At 33.5% G+C, this 23788-nt stretch overlaps 1 protein-coding gene across 5 annotated transcripts in view; it reads right to left on the reverse strand.

Annotated features, from left to right (window-relative positions):
• LOC118205669 (NAD-dependent protein deacylase sirtuin-5, mitochondrial-like) overlaps positions 1–22949 on the reverse strand; it is a 31582-nt gene extending 8633 nt beyond the window's left edge. The window contains exons 1-7 of one of the 5 annotated variants that reach the window (XM_085817601.1): positions 22607–22740; positions 21604–21667; positions 21177–21454; positions 19923–20021; positions 19713–19839; positions 7978–8065; positions 4870–4923 (exon numbers count right to left, since the gene is read on the reverse strand). In XM_085817601.1, coding sequence (XP_085673727.1) covers positions 4870–4923; positions 7978–8065; positions 19713–19839; positions 19923–20021; positions 21177–21404 — 596 coding nt within the window. In that variant the 5' untranslated portion in view covers positions 21405–21454; positions 21604–21667; positions 22607–22740. Of the gene's footprint in view, positions 1–4869; positions 4924–7977; positions 8066–19712; positions 19840–19922; positions 20022–21176; positions 21455–21603; positions 21668–22606 lie in introns of all 5 variants that reach the window. The other 4 variants (XM_085817602.1, XM_085817599.1, XM_085817600.1 and 1 more) reach the window with 4 other exon arrangements.
• Positions 22950–23788: the final 839 nt, after the last annotated feature.

Consider the following 23788-nt stretch of genomic DNA (forward strand, 5'->3'; position numbering starts at 1 on the left):
CTGTTTATAGAAGGAAGAATTAAAGAGAAAGTATTAGCGCAAAAAACGAAGCAACTTGAACTTACATTGAAAGAAATGTTTAATAAACAAATATAAAGCTTTTTTTTTTTTTTTAATTTTGATACCCTTTAGATCATAATTGCTCATTTCATAAATTACGGTTTCATATTTTTAATCGTATAATTTCTGTATGCCATTTTACCAAATTTAAATTGATGATCTATAATCCGGAATCGCTGAAGCCCCGACGAGTCTGGATTACGGGCTCAGGTTATGTGGTTGGGTGTGTTTGGTTCTACCTCAAGCCAGCATTTTGAAGTCTTCCGCCTACTCTGAGTATTCTACTTGAATCAACAATTGGGTTTAATGCAAATGCTTTCGAACTGTCTATGCTTTTCTTCAGCTTTACTTTTCTTATTTCCTCTCTAAATTCTTCTTGGACCTTCTTGACTCAAAGTCTTTGTTTCAGTCATCTCTTCAGCCTCAGAATTTGTTATATTATCAGCTTCATTAAGAATTCTTAGAGATCTCAGCAAAAAGATGTCAGATTTGACAAGCCAAGGTGGGCCATACCACGTAGTTTTAAAAAAAGAATTCTACTTTCTGTCCTTTTATCAATAAATCTGAAGTATTCTCACGGCTGAGACAATTCCACCAACATGGATCAGTTTTCTTTTGGATTTCTAGACATTTATTTTGTACATTTTTTTTTTTTTTTTTTTTTTTTTTTTTACATTTCCTTGAATCATATTTGGCCAAACGTAGAATTATTTCTGAATCTGTCTACAGTTCTATCTCCATTTCCAAGTTCTTCAATACATGTCGGATAAATATGACAAGTCAAGCTCCTATATTGATCCCAAAAGCTCCAATCGAGGCATAACCATCTTTACATGGCCTACTCACCTTGAACATGACAAATGATGTTTTTACTAGCTCAGTTTCATTGTATTTCAAACATGCCACTGTGCCATATCCCTACTGGCTACTATCCATAAAACAATGGAATTGAATATTTGATAGATTGTTGAAGCAATGCCCTGGATTTTCAAGATTTTTCAATTTAGCAATCTCATTACAAGTCTTTAAATTGTTTTTCTAGTTCTTGATCAAGTAGTGCATCTACAGGTATTCCTTTTGCCAACATTCTTGCTACAACAAAGGGAGATATGAATCCAATAGAATTATGTATTTCATCAGCAACATCAAGAATCTTCCATTTTTTCATTTCCTCACCTGAATCTTTGACTTACTGATCTTGGATATGAACTTCCAGTTTGTCTGTTTGATAATTCCAGATATATCGTAACTGTACTTTCAGTTACATTTCAAACCACGTGTAACTGGAAATTATTGCTGTTGCACTTTCTTATATTAGAACTATTGAGCATCATAATCTTTTTCATATCTTTATAAATTTCTGAAGCTTCTTCATCATCAGTACCGTGAATCAAATCATCCACATAAATTGTTATTTCAGCTCTCTTGCATGGTACTTTATACTTGCTGCTAGAAGAAAGGGACTGCAATATTACCCATGGCAAAATCAATATTACCCATGGCAAAATTGCTCAATATTACCTATGGCAAAATTGCTCAATATTACCCATGGCAAAATCTTTGGATGCTTCTTTTCCTTTGCAATCCAAAGAAATCTTACAACATTTCTATCCTCAGGCTTCAACAGAATTTATGAAAAAGCAGCTTCGATATCTAAAAATGCTATTCTGTGTTGACAAAAATTAGAATTCAGGATTTGGTCCTGAATGTAAACAATTGTTTAGAGAAAGACTATCATTAATATGAGAGGAAACAGTGAATATGACCCTTAATTTTGTAAAATTATGATCTCTGATTACACATTGGAATGGCAAAAACACTGTTGCCAATTTTCACAGCACTATTGAAACAGATGAAGTGGAATCATTTTCAGAACTCTTTGGAATGTCAAAATAGTAGTTTTTAAAATTAACATTCAATACGGAAGCAGGGAAGAAAAATTTACATGCATGTGTATCAGAAGAGAAGGAACTAGTGAAATAATTCAATAACAAAGAGCACTGCATGAGAAGGGACACTATTATTTGGTAGCATTTCAAATTCTTCACCACATGCAAGCAGAGAATCTTATGACAGTAATGATTATCGACAGGATCCTGACATTTGAAAATGTAAATCCGCACTGATCTAAATTATCCTTTAATTCAGGATTTAGAGAGGAAATAAGAAAAGTAAAGCTGAAGAAAAGCATAGACAGTTCGAAAGCATTTGCATTAAACCCAATTTTTGTAGCCAACCCAAGTAGAATACTCAGAGTAGGCGGAAGACTTCAAAATGCTGGCTTGAGGTAGAACCAAACACATCCAGGTTATGTGGTTATGCGAGATGTGTCATTTGACAGATAATACAGTACAAAGTCCATAATCCGGACTCGTCGGGCCTTCGGCAATTCCGGATTATAGATCATCGGTTTAAATTTGATTCATCCTTTAATTCATAAGTTAATGGTGAACTGCTTATGTGCCATGCCCGACTCAGATGCTTCATTTGTAGATCATAATGGAAAATGCAGTGTATATCACATTAAAATATTTATGAGGAATTACCTATCCCTTTAGATTCAAATATATATTTTTCAACTTTCTTGTTGACTGAATGTAAGGATTTTTGGAATGAGTCTGGCACACACCATACACATTCCCATTTCTAGGTTAAAATTTTGTGCACAGTAATATAGTTTAAATTTAATTCACAGCTAATCGTTTTCCCAGTAAGTTAATGTCTGATACAGAAGATTTTTCATTATTGCTATATTTTAATTCAATTTTGACATACATGGTCTAACAGAGCAGCTCTCCTTTTCAGATATTTCATGGTCCTCTAAAAACGGGTCTGGGTCATAATCCCGACAGCCGAAATCCCGACAAGCCAGAATCCCAATTGTCCAAAACCCCGACAGGGCCGAAATCCCAACAACCCAAAGTCCCGACACGGTCAAAATCCTGACAAGCCAGAATCCCGACTGTCCAAAATCCCGACAAGTTAATATCTAAATACAAACACTCAATTTAGCTTAATAAAATACAATTTTTAACTAACTATTACATATTACTAATTAAAAGTTTAAATCAAAAAATCATAAAAATTATGTCATTACTTAAATAATTTTTAACAAATTGAATTGACCGTTAAAATTTGAAATGAAGATTTATAAAATTCTTTTTATTAAGAAAAAGAAAACATCACTTACACATGCAAACGACATATTTACAGTGACACATTGTGAGCAATAGCACGAAGATATTCCATCACAGGTCGATTATCACGATCGTCCGCAACAGTCATAATTCTCCTTTCTCTGTCATCATCTACCTTCCTACGTTTTGGTTGTTGTTCTCCGCGAAGAATGCATTCAACTTGGTATTCCACATGCTCCTGTTCTTTTTGAAATCCTTCTATGATGTTATAAATGCCAACATGGCCGTCCAATTAAGGTCTCCCATCTTCTGTGCCAATCCTCGACAGCATTTTGAGTGCGCAGAGCATTTATAGCTGTCTTTTCTAGATCACTAATGATTCTAGATGGCCTCAGTTCAATATTATTTTCTTCAGTGAAATTAATTAAATCTTGGAATAATCTTTTGTAATTTTCTTCAGATTTGCTAGTCATCAAAGCATATACTAGTTGCAGCTGTGAAAGTATGTTAAGGGGTCATTAGGCCTTATTGGGATTTCGCCCGTGTCGGTATTTTGACCCTGTCGGGATATTGGACAATCGGGATTTCGACCCTGTCGGGATTTTGGCTTGTCGGGATTTCGACCCTGTCAGCATTTTGGCTTGTCGGGATTCCGTCTGTCGAGTTTCTGGCTTGTCGGGATTATGTCCGGATACCTCTAAAAACATTATCCACAGTCTTTAATTTTCCAAAAAATTATTATATTTCCTGACTTTTACACAAAACTTCACTGCTATTGTGTCCAGGTTTTAAAAATACATTCTGAACAGGCATCTGCTTATCGCAGAGAAAATCCTATTCAGAAAGGTCAAAGGTCCTTAAGCATGCAGAGCTCATGTAGTTGTAATTTCCTGAACAATGACAGCAATCATTATTACTACTGGTCAACTTCTGTACTTCTTTAAAAAAAAAAAAATCCTTTGATTGCAGCTCTTTTAGGATCATTTATAGTACTACCCGCAGTCTGTACTAAGACAGTTTCAGCTATGGGGGTATACTGTACACAAACCTGTCTCCGTATAAGTTACACTGTACTAACCTAACTCCGTATAGGTTAGTACAGTTCTGTATCCTGCATGGATATAGAAAGTGTATAGACCACAAAAGGGGTTGAGGTGGCTTAACTTCAGGCTGGAGTAAAACTGCCCCTCGTGGTAATAACCCTTAGGAAGAATGTCATCCTTTACCTCATATGGTAATCCCCTATACTTTTACCAGAGAGACTGAGATGACAATAATAAGTTAATATTTGTTTAGAAAGCGTATGTAATGTCAAGATTAACACTTTGAAATTCTCAACAACTTCTGGATGTAAAATGGTGATCTCACAGAATGGGTTCCTGGAATTATGCTCAGAAAAATCAGTATGTCAAATAAGTAAGGGAAGAGGATACCTGAAGAAACAGATGATTTTAAATAGTTAAAGGAGGCCATTTTTTGCTTAATATATACCACATACATATTGCATACACATATATACCTAAAATGTGCATGTTTCACACACACACAGGACAGACATTTCCAATTAGCCCTTTAAATTTCTCAAATTTAAACTGCATACAGCATTCAAATATTGCATCACATAAAATGCAAAATCATAGATACCACATTAAAAAATACTGTATGCACATACCTTGGCAGTTCTTCTTCAGGGATTCTGGCATCATGAATCTCTGGATCTGGATCCCTAGAAGAGTAAATACTTTTAAATAATTGCATACACACTAATACTAATAATTCATTTTAATTCAAAGAATTTCAATGAAAGAACTGAAATATATTTTTCAAGAAAGAATGTTTCTGTTATTAGAAAGAGAAAAAAAAAAAATATAGTCACAATGAATAAAAACAAGACAACAAGTTCACCTTTTCCTACGGGCAGCTTGCTTAGCTTTCGTTGTACAAAATAACACAATGTGCATTTAAAATCTTAAGCTACTTTGAAAAATGCCTGCCGTTTGCATGAAATATTATGCCATTTAACTTTACTTTCACCTATGCAAAATAGCTACAGAAATTTATGAAATGCTTCAATCAGCATGAGTGGCTTCTGCAATGCCACATTGTTCATGTTTTAAGTGGTTTAAAGAACTTCAAAATGGTCATCAAAGTTCAGCAACGAATAGAAAGTCTAATGTCTGACACTGCTCTAACTGAACTGGTTGTAAACAGTTTAATTATTACTGATAAGTATATTTTTGGAAAAAAGTGCCCTTAATTTATATAAGAGTGAAAGGTAGCTTCATCAAGATGCCAATGCAAAATCAATGCAAAACTACATATTCAATAATGTGTAAAATTACTTTTAATAAAAAGGTGCAAAATACAGATTACAGCTATACTTTAGTCCAGATAAGCACTGCATGATCATTTTTCTTCAATGCACACAAAAACATGATTAAAAGGTAACTACTATGAGCCGAAAATAGCAGCTGCAAGCCCTTAGACGCAATTTTGAAGGTACTTGTGAGAAATCTTTTAACATGTCTCAAAACAATGACAAAGGGGCAAAGCTGATTTAGTGAAAGGATAAAATTTGGGTGCAATTTCACAAAGAATATTATTATCACAAAGAATTGAATATTATTATGCAGTTTGAAATAAAACTTTGAAACATGAAATGATACTCAATGTGACATCTTGCACTGCTAAAATCTTCTCCACTTGAATCATCTTCCAAATTTTCTTTTGAAATCATTCCAGTCATTTTTATTATCTTATAAAAGATTTTCACCTTCAGAATCAAATTCCTCATTCAGAAAAATATCTCTTTGACACCATATCCAACTATAACGTGCATTCAAAATATAACATTAAAAATTGATAAAACCACCACCAAATTGTCAGGGTTGGGTGGATAATCAGCCAGTACCAAAGTTTCATTAGAACTTTTAATAGCATTTAACACTCATTAATTTTATGAAATATTTTACATTTTAATTAACTGAGGAGAAATGAAGTATACTCTTCCTTAAAGTAATTAATACATGTTCCTTCTTTTAATACTACTTACCCTGTTTTCGTTTGGAAATAACTGCAAGTTGATTCAAAATGACTGACTTAGCTTCTGAAAATTACAAACACAAAGCTACACGTAACACATGCCATGAAAGCAAAAACATCCAAGTTTTACCTACAATTATTTTACATGTCCGACTACTTATATGAACAATAAAAAGATGATAATCATAGTCTTGCTACATTTGCTCCACATTGTCATTACACCTAAAACAAATAATTACAATATTTTGTTAAGGAAACATGGCCAATATTTTAAAGACATTTTAACCCTTTGATGGTTATGAACGAGTTCAGCTCGCAATCGAATCATGCTTCTTAATGCGTGCAAACGAGTTCTGCTCAGGAGCAAGATTTCAACTGAAATTGTTAAAAACGAGCACTACTCGCATAGTGAAATTTTTCCCCAATGTGCGCTGACGAGCTGAGCTCGTTCGCCATTATTATTCTGCATTGATTATGTTACAAAGGAATCCTACTCGTGAAATTTAGTTAGTTTTACTGTCTACAGATGGCAGTACGGGTTCCATGAATTTCTTTTCATAATGAAGGGGGAATTTTTTTTTTTTACCTTGTTCTTTTTATGCGTATTTTGGCACATTTTTTAGGGTGTTTGTAAAGTAAAATGGCTCAAAAGCGAAAGTTAGATAATTATGATGGTGATTATGATTGTGACACAGAAAGCTCATCAAGCTTTGAATCTGATGAAGACTTTGTTCACAGCATTTCAAGCTCAGGACACGATTCAAGCAATGAGGAAGATTTTTCGAGTGTTCGACAGTGGTGTAAAATTGATTCAAGTTCTCACGCTCCTAGCTGATTTAGTTTTACTTGTTAGTTTAGTTTATGATTTAGTTTTAAAGTATATCACACACACACACACACACACACACAAAAAAAAAAAAAAAAAAAAAAAAAAGAGATTTTTAGGTAATTACTGTATTTAAATGCTTCATAAAGTTTTACATTAGTTGTATTTATTTAGTCCTTTTAATTTTCTTTCTATGGAATCGCCAGAGAAGAGTGACATTTTCGGAAGAATGGTGGGGGGATACAGCTGCCACTTTCAACTACTGTTTACTCGTAATACTGTGCGAATTAAGTGAACGAAAACTGCTCATTTCCCTAACCATCAATGGCTTAAAACTGGTCTATGCTACTTGGACTATGGCAAAGTACATGATGGCTAACTGCTTAAGGGAAGAGATACTTTTGTGGATAACTTTTTAAGGGAAATTGGCTCCAAGCATAATTACACAAGAGGAAATCCACAAAACTCACATGCAACTAACTCATTCACCAGGATTTGAACCAGGGTCAATGATCCTACTGCTCGGGAAGTTCTCTTTCCATTTAGCAGTGATAATATATAGAATTATACTCATTTGACATCAGGCGAATCATTTTGAATTATCCTGCATACCTCTAACATTAATATAACTATTTCAACTGGGTATTATTTTCTAACCCCTTCCAGCAAATTCTTAATAAATCTGCTTTTTCTTGTTCTACTTATCAATGAAAATTTTCATTTATAATTATATACTATCATAACAACAATATTATACTTATTAAAAATACTAGCATAAAAATGGGGAATTAAATGAGGCTACAACATAAATTTCATAATCGAAAGTGTTTCCCGAATGTTTACAAGTGTAAATAAACTGATCTTGATACAAAAGTGATGTCTTACTACTAGTAATCTTTTTATATTACATACCCTTTTCCTGCTAAAGCAGGACAGATAGGACTGGCTCTGTTTTCAGAAATGTGACCACATTTAGTACACCTCGTGCGAAACAAAGTGCCTACAAAATAAAAAATAATAATAATAATAAAGTAGTAACTACTCTGGGAAACAATTTATTATTATGCATATCTTAAAATATTTATGCAACATAAATAGATACTACCACCAGGGCTGTGGAGTCTGAGTCATGGAGACGGGTAGATTTTTGGGAAAGAAGTCGGAGTTGGAGTCACTAAAAAACACGTCGACTCCGACTCTACTTTTTGTTGAATTTGAAATGAAATTAAAACGAATTGAAAAAAAAAAAAAATTAATGACAAACTGAATTCATATTTTTATTTATGAACTATATACATTAATAAATAGTTATTTTCCGTTTTATTGACATATTAGTAAATAAACATTAGGCAGCAGGATGGATGTGATATTTGCCATTATTGATTAAACTGATTTAGCTACTAATCTCATTGGTGAATTTAGGTAAGCAGCATTGCCATTCTCCCAAAATTGATGCCATTCTTAGGAAGTGAGCAATGCAATTGAGAAGTACATATTTGATGATATAGTGGTTGTTAGGATTGAGAACTTTTTCAGAAGATGTAAATAACCCTAATATTTCACTAACAGAAAGACTGTGGAATGATCTTGTAGAACTGGAAATCCTTCTTTTAACACCATATATAGCCACAAAAAAGATACAATCTGAAGAATTAACAGGAGACGAGAATGTTAGGAGATGTAGATACCCTAATGTTTCACTAACAGAAAGACTGTGGAATGATCTTGCAGAATTCGAAACTCTTCTGTCCATACCGCGTATAGCCACCCAAAAGCTACAATCTGAAGAATTAACAAGAGGCAAAACTGGAAGAATGCGATGTTTATTCTTTCTGAAATGGAGGGTTTATAGCAGAAGGAATCATTTCTTCAATGAAGAAAAGAGAAACTAATAAGGGGACCGGAAAGTAATGTCGTTTCTGCGCATGTCAACAACAACATGCTAAGGGCAGAAGTGGAAGCAAATCCATGTCAAACACTCTTAACCAGCCTTGGTTGACCATCCAAGAAGATTTAAAGTAGAATGGAAAAACAAGCAAAGCAGGTGTTCGAGTCCCCCATAATCTGTCCGAAAAGAACAAAGCCAACTTATCCATCACATGCAACGTATTTCTTCAACGGCACCATACAGAGCTGTTTTTTTGATCGTTTGATTAGTGGAGACAAAATGCAAAACTAAAAAGGCAGTTTTAATAGGGGTTACAAAGGGTTTACATCCCAAAATGGCACTTCTGGTTGTTTGATAGAGGATTCGTGGAATTGTTCATTTTGAATTGCTGAAACCTGGACAAGCTGTTAATGCAGACCTTTATTGTGAACAATTGGATGGAGAGAACTAATCTTTAATCGAAAAATATCAATTGTCAACAGAAAAGGCGTCATACTGGAACACGACAATGCAAAACCGCACTGTGCAAGACAAACACAGGAAAAATTAATGAATTGGGGTGGGAGGCACTGCCATACTCACCCACCATACTCGTCCGATATCGCTGCATTGGATTTCCATTTATTTAATCCCTTCAACATTTTCTTAGTGGCAAAAAATTTGAAAATTTGGATGATGTCAAGAATGTCCTCTCGAGATATTTTACTCAAAAACCAATCGAATTTTATTGGTCCGGGATTGAAAATCTGCACATTAGATGGCAAAAGGTTGTTGATAACGAGAGTGATTATATTATTGATTAAAAATAAAAACTTGTTAAAAATGTATTCGTTTGAATTTAATGTAAGAAAGCGACATTACTTTACGGCTCCCCTATTAGTTTGCTAGAAAATAAGATCGCGCTGGGTTCAATATATTTAGATCCAAAACACCGAATTTTGTTGGATGACAAACAAATTAAAAAGGCAAAGAAAGCCATCTATGAACTTTCATTAAGAATGAAATTATTCTCAGAACAACTGGAGTATTCAAATCAGGACAGTCAAACTGTAGATATTGCAATTGAATCTCTATCATCCTCTTCCACTGATGAAAATTTATCCTGAAAAGTTAAAGGAAGTAGTAACAGTAACAGATCTTCTTCCTACTCAAGTCAGTGTGGAAAGACTCTTCTCCGTTCTGAAGTTTATCAAATCGGATCTATGGTCCTCTAACACAGAAGATCTTGCCGAAGTTTTACTGTTTCTTAGAAATTACTAATTCCAGTTTTTCCATTTCATAATAAATGCTCATCAATATAAAAAATTTGCTGTGCATTAATTTTTTTCTGTAGCATCTATTACTTCTTTTATATTAAAAAAATAAGCTGTGCCCATGTGTATATGTTTACATATATATGAAGGAGTTGGAATCGGTCATTTTTCCTACCAACTCCACAGCCCTGACTACCACAGCCTTTCATACATGCAAGTCAAAAAAGTACATTGAAAGTAACAAGCAATTATTCTAAATTAACCCTCTCTAAAAAATTACTGGGCTGCTATGTTTAAAAATCAGAAAGCTTAAAATACCAGAATTTTGAAAAATACTATTTTAACACTCATTCAACAGACAAAATATGATAGCTCATTAGCCAAAAATTAGATATGATAAAGTGCTGAACTACTTCAAAGCTTGAAAATTAAATTTAAATCTTCTGATTCCCTTACACTTTTTTTTAATTATCCTTTCCAGTGGACTACTTCAGATTTTGTTTATGTAAGGGAAAAGAAACAAAGGAGGAAAATATTCCCTAAAAATTTTATCAAAATCTATTTATTTTGAGTGTAAATATGTGTGGGCATAATAAAATGAGTCAAATAATGTTAATAAAATGAGAATTTATAAGGGGCATATATCCTTTAACATCACTGCTCATATCTGTACAGTACGAAGTCCGAAATCCGGACTCGTCGGGACTTTGGCGATTCCGGATTTGGAATTTTTCCGGATATTAGATCATCAGTTTAAATCTGGTAAGATGGCATGCAGAAATTATAAAATTAAAAATATGAAATTGCAATTTATGAAATAATGATAAAAAGGATATCAAAATGTACAAAAAAAAGCTTAATATTTATTTGTTTACCTTATTAAACATTTCTTTCAATGTAAGTTGTTTAAGTTGCTTTGTTTTTTGTGCTAATACTTTCTCTTTAATTCTGTGGACAGACATAATCCTTTGTTCAGTTACATCGTTGAAGTCCTGTAAGTGCTGTTTCGAGAATTCCAACTAATTTGTCAATCGAAATTTTCTCGTTTTCAGTAACTTCTCTGTCACTTTCTTCACTATCAGTAGCAGTATTTTCTGGATTTGCAGCCATACTACAGATTTCGCCATTCATTAATTGACTGATGTTTCAGAAGGATTGTCACCACAATGAAAAACTTCTATTATATCCTCTTCATTTATTACCGCTTCTCCAAATTTCTTTACAAAAACTGTTAATTGGAAAATTTGTTTTGCGATATCCGAAAACCTTTAAAATTAGCAGCTATCATCATCAAATTTAGCTACCCTTCACTATACATATTTGGCTATGCATCATGAGCTTGGCAACTAACGACAAGTTGCTCTGTTAAATTTTATCTTGCTTTTATTGCGCACTGAGACAATTAAGGCTGAATTGTATTAGTTATTTATTATACTTTTGTCTATTTCTTGCACACACTTAAGGTTTATTAGAGTTCTGAATAAATAAATTCCCACATATACTTAAGCCTTATTGAAGGCCGACACTAGATATCTTACTGCCTGATACGATCTCTGTGGGTCCTAACTTCTGTGACTTGCCGCGGCCATACGTTCCCTAGCACTGATTCTGGGTTTATGTGAATAACAAATCTGTTATTCTTAATTCAAATAACCCTATGTGTAATCTTTGGGTTTATGAGTATCATCAATAAAATCTATTTTTTGGTAAATTTTTTCTCATCACATTTTTTAGCACATTTAACTAAATATGTAATTATCGCCATGCGTAATGTCAACATAAAAGGTTAGCATACTCCTTTATTATTCAATTACTAGCATAAAAATTTTGTTTAGGCATCGCTACATGATCCATTACTCAAGTTGTCATGTTTTGATAAACATGCAGTGATGAAAGGAAAGTATAATAAAAATAATGATTTCCCAGGTTGGCATCAGATCAACGATGTGTCTATGTGGAATGTTTCGGTTTGAGGTGGGAGCCAAGCAGACACACAGCAACGGAGCCAAATTACTGATCGTACAAATTTATGCTAAAATGATTGTTTTTTCAATAACAAGGTACTTAATTTAGTGTCGAAGTGAAATTAAGAATCGGGACTCTTCAAATGTTTTATTATGTGCGGAGAGGGGAATCAAAAGCCTACCAGAAAAACGTTGTTGGTGGTTTTGAGGTACGCATAGATAATTCCGGATAATGGACGTCCGGATTTCGAACTTTGTACTGTATTGTCTTTGTTAAATTCCATTACATGATCTAAAAAACTAACGATGACAATCTCAATACCTAAGAACACTAATGTATGAGAAGCTTATTTGATATATCACTTTCTTCTATCAACATTTGAAGTCTTATGGGAAATAAACACCACTTTTTGGAATAATTAGCAAGTCACCGAAATTTGACATTTATATAACTTTCAGTTAAAGACTAAGTTAAATCAGTTTTCATTTCTCTGATACTATCTTTACTGCCGTGTGGCTTTCAAATAAGTATCTTTTCATTTCTATCTCTGTAGCACAGATGCATTTCCTCTGCTTATGCACCACTTTAAATGAAAAGTTACAAGAAAATTAGCACCACATTTAATATGTTCAAAATCACTCAGTAAACAACTTCGGGTGGTTGCCACAAATGCGGTCATAAGAATCTACCAGTGTTTTTACTGGAAAGAATCTGAAGAGCTGTAGTTTACAAATTTATATCTTCCTTATGAATTAATTCCCAAAAGATACTTCAAGTCTAATGTTAAAAACATTAAATTAACCCCTTGACATACGATGACATCTCTGAGACATCAAGAACTTTCTTTTGGCAAACGCCTTGCAGTATATTATTAGGTTCTGTAACTGCCTTGATCCTGTTTTGTATGTTCCTCCCCTCTCTTATTTGTATGTCAAGGGGTTAACATTTAGTACAGTAACTATTACTAATAAATGAACTGATCTGCATAACAGACAATGGCCAATATGTATGTAGCAATGCATTAAAAGTTATGTTTTAACTAGATTATAAATATGTCTTCATAATTTGCATAAATTTATCCTTTTATATCTTACAGATTTAAATTTCCAGAAGTGAATGGTTAATAAGGTTCAGACTTATAGAGCATGTATTTGATGGAACTCATTTCATTTACATTCATTCCTTGAAAAAATTTTAGTGTGTGCTAGAGCAAAATTTAAGATTCCTATACTAATTTTATATGTAACCCTCATCAGATAAGAAAGGGTACACACAGAAAAAAATTAAGATACATTTTATGGCCTTTAAATCGCAATACTTACCAAATAAAACTGAGAATATTAAAAAATTAAAATAAAAGCTTAAACACTACATATTTTCATTATATGTATTCTTTCATCTTGAAAAGAGCTTAAGGTTGATCAGCAGTTGAGTAGAAAATAATATGAGAATTTTCCTTAGAACATCTTCCAGAAAAGGCACTCTTTTGAAGATGGCTCTCATGTGATTTGCTTTAACAGGTAAAAACACTTCCACATTTTGTATAATATATATAAAATATGATTTAAATATTAAACAAAGTAATAATAATACAAAGTTATGCCCAAGAAATACTGAATATTTAAAAATCCTTTAACAACTAATTTCTCAGACAAATTTTAAACACAAAATTTACTTTTTATTTCTAACCCATTAATTTTTTTGGAAATAATTCAACAAAATGCTTATATATGGATTTTGCAACAAAATTTAATTTGAGTAAGCTTAAAATTAAAATTTCTCACTCTAACACAATAAAGAATAATCAAGTTCTGGCTTGCATTTTACTAAATTCCATTTACACTGCTAAAAAATGTCAAGTATAATTAGATATATTGATCAAAAATATGAAACTAAGTATTATATTAAATTGATAATATCAAAAATTCTAAAGCAGAAATGAAAGACAAAATATATTTTTACATGTGGGTTAAAAAAAAATTTAAACTGCTAAAAACATTTAAGTTTGCCCTCGTCTAATATCAAGTATTACTTTTCTCTAACGGCCGGTTGTGTATGAACCAATTATTAAGCCTTTGTTGGGTGGTGCAGAAATTAAACAGAATGTAATAAAGGGGAGGGGGAAAGGTATTTTTAAAATTTTATTTTCTGTCTGTTGTACATGTTTACTCATATATACAAAAATTTTTATTTTTTAATTATTACAGCATATATATTTATTCCCTTATTTGCTTATATTATATCTGTAGAAAAACAAATATGCAATTTCAATAGCAGTTACAAGCTTTCCACTTTTTCTTTTGACGTCAAATTTGTACAACATATTACAAGACTATTTTTCAATAAGTAGTAAAGCAGTTTATTTGAAACCACATACACTTACAACTAGTTTCCAATCTTCATTCCAAGCCAATACCAGGATGCATACTCACAATGTAATGCTGACTGAACTAGAGAATAAACAATGAAGTGAAGATTATGTGGGGTGAAGACAAACATAACCCGAAATAATGCAGCAGCACGACTGGTTCTTCAGCAATAATGGCACATCATGCGCATAAAATTCAAGGCAGCCCAGCAAGCAAAGTACAGAGCCACCCAATCACACTTGCCCAGGTCCAGGAGCCAGTGAATCAAATGACTGCGCTTAACCAGATAAGACAATGCCTTGAGACAGAACAGGAGTGGTAAGAAACCAACCCTGAAGTGATGGAACTGCAGCACTAAGGGCCACATACGAAGAAACTGCAGAACATCCCAGGGTACAGAAGCTAAGATTGCTCCCAGCAAGAAGCAGGGGAACTATTTATTGGCTACCTTGCACAGCAGAGGTTGCCAGATAATGAGAAGCCCCATTTCAAAGCCCTTCAGATTTCTGCTATGAGTGGCAGCAGTAATGAACTCTTCATCATGGAACATATCATTGGATTTCCTTGCATTATGAACATCGATATAGGAGCAAATGTTACCATCATTGGAAAAGATTTAGCTCAACAACTGGAAGATAAACTCATCTAGACGCTACCCTGCATTAGCCTCCAGACAGTAAATGGGGAGAAAATCAACATCGATGGATAATTAAACATTAACATCACTTTTGGAAGTGCTGCCTACCATCACATGGCATATGTGGCAGATATTAAAGATACTTGCATACTCCGATTGAATTTTCTAAAGAAATACAATTTTTTCTTGGACTTTAAAAATAATGAACTGCATTCTGCCTCTAGGACAAAACCTTATTCACAATTAACGATGAAGGAGTTAAATTTGTCGATCAAATCATAGCTCATGCCGATATCACAGTACAGCAAAAACAGAATTTTTACTTCCTGGATACATGGCCGAAAACTGAAATGTCTGATACAGTATATTGGAGTATCCCAAGAATCGTAACATCCCGCAAGGAGTATTAGTAGCTCCGGTGCTCATCAAATTATCAAAAATAGTTATCCCAGTGAGAATTGTTAATGCCGATGATAGAGTAAATATCATTAAGATGAAGTGGTTGCAGCGACCAGCGTTAAACGAAACGGTGACCCTCCTGAATTCATGTCTTCAGAGAACAGTACATCAGATTTATTGCAGAATGCACAATTAAGTGATGATGAGAGGAGTGCTGCCTAATGTGTCATTCAAGAATTTCAAGATGTTTTCTACAGTTCATCTCTGACGTGGGTTGAACAAGTTTGACACAGCATAGAACTGATCATCCAATCAAGCAACATTCGAAATGTCTACTGATTGCTGAACAGGAAGATGTAAGAAAACTTTTAAAGGACATGCAAGAAAGCGATGTCATCGAACTTCCAGCAAGTTCATGGGCATCTCTTATCACCCTCGTCAGAAAGAAAGATGGTTCAACTAGATTTTGCATTAACTACTATTGTTGTTTGAATGAGGTTATGAAGACATCCACCCTCTTCCTAGAACTGATAACATTCTGGAGACTATTTCTGGAAGCAAGTGGTTTTTGAGGCTTGATTTAAAAAGTGTATATTATAGGCAGGTACAGATACATCCTGATGATGGAGAAAGAGACAGCTTTTACAACCAGACAAGGACATTGGCAATTCAAGACGATGCTGTTTTGACTATGTAATGCACCGGCAACATTGGAATGCTGACAGGTTTTTCCTACGAAGCCTGTTTAATATACCTGGATGACATCATAATTATTAGGAAAACTCTTGAAGAACATGTAGAAAATAATAGGATAGTGATGAAGAAATTGAAGGAAATCAGTCTGAAATTAAGTCTCCCATAATGTAAATTGTTCAGAAAGGAAGTGACTTATCTTACACATATTATCATTGCTGCCAAAGGTGTATATACAGACCCAGAAGAAAAATTTGCACAACAGTTAAAGATTGGGAAAGATCCCAAAAATGTGAATCAGCTGAGATGTTTCTTGGGGCTTTGCACCTACTGTGGGAGATTTATAAAGGACTTTTCTTCCATCGCAAGACCATTAAACAAACTGACAGAGAGCAAAGAAAATTTCTTATGGACAAAAGAATCTAAGGATGCATTTAACAAACTGAAGGAAACTTTAACATCTGCTCCAATCCTGGCTTTAAATTAGTTCAACAAGCCATTTATTGCCGACACACATGCGAGCAATGAAAGTATTGATACTGTTTTGTCACAAGAAAAAAGATAAAAACCATGTCATGGCACACTGGGGCACAAGTATCTATCTAAGCTGGAAAAACTTCAAGAATATAGTACAAGTATCTGTTGAAGGAAACAATCGTCACAGAGAAATGCTGATGCCCTCTCCAGAAGACTCTGTCCGGAACACTACCGACATTGCTCCAGGGTCGAAGCAAAATACAAGCTGGTTAATTCAGTCTTACATCAAGTTACCAATAAAATATCGTCTAACTCAGACCCATGGACTGACGAAGAAGTCAGGAAAGACAGTTGGAAGACAGCAATATTAAAACCATATCTAATTTAATGGAATCTAAATAAGAACCTGTCTGGCAGGACATTTCGACATTTCCCTGTCTTCGGACATAGCCCTATGACAAAACAATATTGGCTTCTCTGGGACTCATTTGATATTTGAAATGGCATATTGTACCAGAAGTTCAAATTGGATGATGAAAAGACTTTTTAATGGCAGTTGATACTTCCAAGATCCCAGACATCCTTAAAGAATAACATAGCAGTCCAACCTGAGGCCACTTAGGAATAATGAATACATTACATACAGTTTGAGAGCACTTCTACTGGAGTAATGCAAGGAAAGATGTAGAAAAGTGATGTCAATTTTGCAATGCCTGCATAGGTCAAAAAAGACAGAAGAAACGCAGCTAAGCCAAACTCCAACATTACAATGTAGAAGCGCCTTTTGAATGTATCACCTTTGACATCCTGGGACTTCTGCCACAAACTGCTGATGGCAACAGCAACAAATACATCTTCGTTGCCATTGATTACTTCACCAAGTGGTCTGAAGCGTATCCTATTCCTGATCAAGAGGCTGTTACAATAGCATAGGTAATGATACAGCTTTAAATTTCTAGATTCGGAGTGCCTCTTTAGTTAGATTCCGATCACAAGGAAAAAATTTGACTTGGAATCGAAAAAACCCAAATGACACCTTTACATTCCCAGTGAGGTGGTATGTTAGAGAGGTTTAATTGGACTATCCTTAATAACCTCTTCAGACATGGTTTGAAGTGATGCACAATTTTGCATGAGAGCAAGTCATCTTGGCAACGGAGAAGATGAAGACCTCGTATGACATGAGAGCTATAGGACATCAATTAAACGAAAGTCACAAGATATGGTTGTGGAAACTACAGTTACCTTAGAATGGTCCTTACATAGTCCTAAACAAGCTGAATGCCGTCTTAGTTCGGATCTGTAAGTCATAGAGTTCTAAGCTTTAAGTCGTTTACTATGACAGGCTAGCTTCTTACTATAGTCATAGTATGTAGTCCTCATAGTGTAATGCGAAATTGTTATATTATTCTGCATAACATAACATGAAAAATCTACAGCAATAAGCTATGCCACAAAAGTAAGAATACAGGAACAAGTCCACTTCACATTAAGTTAATAGGTATCTCGGAAATTTGGCGAGATATCACCAAGCTGGCAATGGTTTTGGCGACTTATTTAGTTGACAAATTTGGCGATAAATCACCAAACTAGTAGCCATTTTGGTCCCATCTCTGCATCACCATAATGGGTATTGAAATTGAATAAATGGAACTGTTCACTTTATTAGCTGTGACCGTAACTCGGACCTCGTACTGCCCTCCAGTAATATCAAGAAGCAGAAGGTACTAGAAATATCTCGGCAGCTGGGTGAAAACTATATAAGGTTGGACAGAAAGCACATGCTCTCTTTTTTTTTTTTTTTTTTTTGTGTTGTTGTTGTTGTTTTTAGCTGTTACCTCGGCACAAGTTCATAGCACTGAGTTATCTCTGGGTAGCTTTCTCTTTAGCTGCACTTTGCATTACATTGTGTTTAACGTTCACAATACTTTGAAGTGCAACTCTTGATTGAACTCTGTAATATTGAGAAGAACTGAATGACTATTTTTGTGAAAAGGTCCAGATGTCTGAAGTGTTTCTTTCGATAAAAATCAATCTATCATCGGAGCTACACACATGCAATCTATTACAAACCCATACACACGCAACAATATTATACCAAGCCACTTTATCATTTAAACTCATATATAAGATGAATTTTGCATTTCATTAAAATTTATAGTTAATTAGTTATAAGTCTAAAAGCTGAACAGCAGGCTATTCTAAAAATTCGAGACACTAACTTGCAGACTGACTCACTAACTAAATGTCAGGTGTGAAATTCAAGATATATTAGAATAATCAAAACATACAATTCAATAACAATACTTTACAGAAAAATATATTGCTCATAAAAACATCCAACTACCATCTTCAGATAGCATTTATAGCATATTTTATTTCAACATTCAATTTAATATACACATTATGTAGTGAAAATGGGAAAATCATAACTGTGTTATTTAAATGTTTAATCTTTTTAAGTTTTATGATTGTATTCTTCAGAATGTTCTTTAATTAAAAGAAAGCACTTTCAATCACTGGAAATTTAGCTCTCTCAGCTTTGTACTGTACAATGCTCTTTTTAATTTTATTACTAATACAGCTATATAGCAGATAATCATTCCTTTTTATTTAATGCACAAACCAAAAATGGTTTAAAATAGTAAATATTCAGCATATGAAAAACATTTTGATACTTTTGCAACATTAAACACTTGTTAATGAAATCTATAATCATGAGTTAATGTGTATATAAATTGAACAGGTATAAACTGTGTACAGCATTTGGCACTAAGTAAGTATTTCAATGCAAGACAATACTAACATTTCAGAAGTTATTACTAAAAACAGCTTTATTTTATTAAGTGTAAATAAAAATTTCAAAATTCCTTATATTTCCATATTGATAACTTGACATAAAACATTTTAGTAGATGCCCGAAACAATTTGCTAGCAAAATTCTCTATGTTAATAATAATTTTTACCATGAAGTTCAAGAAGATTCTTTGTCCCAGCATCTCTATGTAGTTCATCTATATTCTGAGTAATAACAACAAGACGCCTGCCTTCGGATTCCAACTGTGCTTCAGCTTTGGCTAGCGCATAGTGAGCCTAAAAACAATTTATCATCCTAGAACATATATTGCAAAGAAACATATCTTTGTTTAAAAATACAGATATGAAATACATCTCACTGGATTTGGTTTTTTGCTGAGCACCAGATCTCTCCTGTAGCTGTAAAATTCCCAAACAAGAGACGGATTTGCTAAAAACGCACCAGGTGTGGCAATATCCTATGAAAAAAATTTCAGAAAATAAACTGAGTATTAATTTGAACTTACATTATCAAAATACAATGCATTAATATTCTGTAAAACCAGCACTTGGAATTTTTACTTACATATACACAGATAAAAGAATAGCATAAATGCAACAATTTCATACCTATTTCCACGTGCAATACTTAACTTAAATGTTACTTGCATTCGGCATCATGCCTACCTACAAAAATGATATTCTCATATATATATTTTACAATACCACAAAGATTTTGATATAACCACAGCCTTCTACTTACTAAAAGTGCATTAAACAGAATTTCTGCAGATGATGTTGTTGTTATAGCATTATGCTCACTTGTCTGACATAGTCAGCCCAAGCCCACGAAATTCCTCATGGCAAGGATAGAAAGCAATGTTTTTCTTTTTTCTAGACTACATTCTATATTTCACTATGGAAGACAATGATTTCTAAGTTACATTATTACTGGAATAAGATATGTTTCACATCAGAAACATATCTATAGAATGGAGACACATCATAGCTTATATTAAAAAAATTCAAAGTTGCACTATCAGCAGTAAATATTGCAGCCATTCTCTCCTTCAACTCAGGACACAACCAAATTTGCAAAATTATGCCTTTTCAGTACAGTACCAGCAACTGTTAGATATTTGACAGCAAAAAGCTTTCTCTTTTGCATAATATGTTGCCTTAAAAAAGGCTTTTATTTCTACAATAAAGTGATCTAAACTTTTTTGTCAAAACAGATTTCATAAAAGCATATTCTATAATTTTTGTATCTCCATGTACTTTGAACTGACTCATTAACAGTTTTATTTCCAAGCTGCTAATACTGAATATAAACTGGTTTACAGTGATTGATATTCTTCATTTATATATACAAGTACACAAAAATTATATTTAAATATACATACATTTGTATGAGCATTAAAGAGTTTCAGTTCAAAACCATATTTCTGCTCTTTATTGTGAAAAATAAGTAATTATCTGATTTATGCAGCATAATTTTAAAAAAGACTGCAATTTCAATAGCTATTGAATAAATAATCACAGATTTAAGATAACTAATTTAAGAAATGAATGCATCAAATACATGGTATTTAATGCATTTCAAAATAAATTTTCCAGATAGCTAGAATTCTCACCTGAGCATTATACTTCCTCCAGAGACCACCAGCACCTCGAAATGTAGGAATGCCACTTTCAGCACTGATACCAGCACCGGTCAGAGCAACAACATGACGAGCTTTCTGAAATACTTGCCTAAAAGCAGCCATATCAGAACTCGGTTGTTTTCGTACTTTACCAGCTAATGATGTTGAGGCCATTCTCCGCAGAAACGTTGAATGGCGGGTGAATACACAAAATGCCATTGGCTTCAATTCAGAAAATGGTAATAAACTAGCTCTTTAAAAGCATCCTTCTGTAAAAGAAAGTTCATTTTAGATATTAATCACTAGATTATATATTAATTAAAATAATCATTAGATTATACGAGCCAAGTTAAAAATATCTTAAATGTTTTAAAACAGTAAAACAGAATGAGAACTCCATAAAGCATAAGAATCTCACGTTAATTGTTAAGTTCAATTTCAACCTGGAAACTCTTCCTATCTTCCTCTAATTCTATGTTACACTAATTTTCAAATTACAAACACATGTTAAATATGATCTCAAAAGGAAAAAAAAACTTCATCAACAAATGAAAACAAATAAACACTTTTAAATACATAGAAATAATAGAAAAAGATAACAATAAGAAATAGGCAGAAATATACATTTTATGTTAAAATAAAAATTAAAATAACCTGTAAGGAATATGAACACAATACCAATTGAATTCACAGTATATTTTTAGTATAAATTTCTCTCTAAAAATTTTAATAGTAAAATAATTATGCATAGCAAAATAATATAAGTAATTTGGGGAATCAGTGATGAAAATGTTTGTGAAAATAAATTCTTATTGAAAAGTAAAAATACAATTGGACATGCAGTAACTCAGTTTTCAGTCTTAATCTGTAAAATAATGCATACACAGAGATCCTTAAAACTTTCAAATACACACGCTTTTATTTATACATAGCGAAATTTCATATGCAAATTTAAACAAACGACAGCTTCCTCAAAATATATCATAGCGTTAAATGTTCAAGGAATATAAATCCTAGGTCATAAAATACTTTTCCAGCTAATATCATTGTTTTCCTTAATTCATGAAACAATTCAACATTAAAATATTCCCTTACTTTGTCCTTTTTCTCGCCTACAAAAATCATAAATACGCTACGTACAAATACTAAAAATACATGGTTTTCAACGATTTATTATTAATAATGAAACTCCATTAATAATAATATAAACATTTAAAATTTACTTAGCATAACAGTATTCATAATTTCTAATAGAAACTAATTAAAAAACAATTTAAAAATAAATCTGAAAAACGCAGTCCGATAAACAAAACTATGAGTCATAACACGTGTAAACATCTGATATTGGTAAAAACAGACCGTCTGATTTAAGAAACGCATGCCGATGAGAACAGCATTTAAAAAGGCACCTTCCAACCCACCTAACAAAGCGTATACAAATGAAACACAATATCAGATGAAAGTTAGAGTCTACAAAGATGAGTATATGCGATACAATAGAAGGAAATTTAATTTTCATACTAATGAAGCACACCGCAAGTTATATTTCAGGGATTAAACACAGTACCAGTAGTATCCTTTAATATCAAAAGTACACTAAACGGCTACCGGTCGCAGTTAAGGTTACCTTGAAAACAGTAGTAGCAGTACTTTTATATTATAATGCGTGTCACAGAAATAAGATGCTGTACCAGAGGTCTCAAACTGTCGGCCCGCTGGCTGCATCCGACCCTAAAAGCAATTTTACACAGCCAGCGAATACACTTCAATTATGCATTTGTTATGAATAAAAGATTTAAAGTTCTAGAGACACAGAGAAATGGACTGAGCTTATATACATGGCATGTTGTTGAAAGGAAGGGGGAATTGAATAGGATGAGGCTTTTGCTTCACTTTCGTCACTACCCCAACCATTGTTGCCAACCCCATCAGCGCCTTACAAACGAAGAAAGTCCCAGGGCACGATGGCACGTCGACCAAAGCACTGAAGCATCTTCCGATTAACGCTCTTACCTGCCTAACTGAGATAATCAACAACATTATCAAATTCGCTCATTTTCCTAACTCATGGAAGCAAGCTATAATAATTGTTTTTGCTAAACCGTAACAAAATTCAACCTTCCCACAGAACTATCGCCCTATCAGTTTACTTAGCTATCTGTCTAAATTTACTGAGAAAATCCTACTTTTCCACATCCAAAAAATTCACCCTTCCATGAATTTTCTCCCAGAAGAACAATTCGGTTTTCGTAATCATCATAGCACTTGCCACCAACTTCTTAGAGTTATCAACATTATCACTGAAGGTGAAGGATACAACTGCAAGCTTCCGACCGGTGCTATATTCCTCGATATCGCGAAAGCTTTTGACAGGGTATGGCATCGAGGCCTTATTTACAAACTAATCACTCTCAATTTTTCAGATAATTTTATTCGCTTTATAGCCTCTTTTCTCAGCAACAGAACATTCAGAATCAAAATCGGTACTGCTTACTCTACCACCAGAGTAATCAATGCTGGTCCCCCACAGGGGTCGGCACGTTCGCTGTACCTTTTTAATATTTATACACAAGACATCCCTAAAGACCCTTCTGTTCATCTTG

The sequence above is a fragment of the Stegodyphus dumicola genome, chromosome 5, assembly GCF_044657685.1.
Source record: "Stegodyphus dumicola isolate Sdum_Otavi_A_Nest chromosome 5, ASM4465768v1".
Taxonomy (NCBI): domain Eukaryota; kingdom Metazoa; phylum Arthropoda; class Arachnida; order Araneae; family Eresidae; genus Stegodyphus; species Stegodyphus dumicola.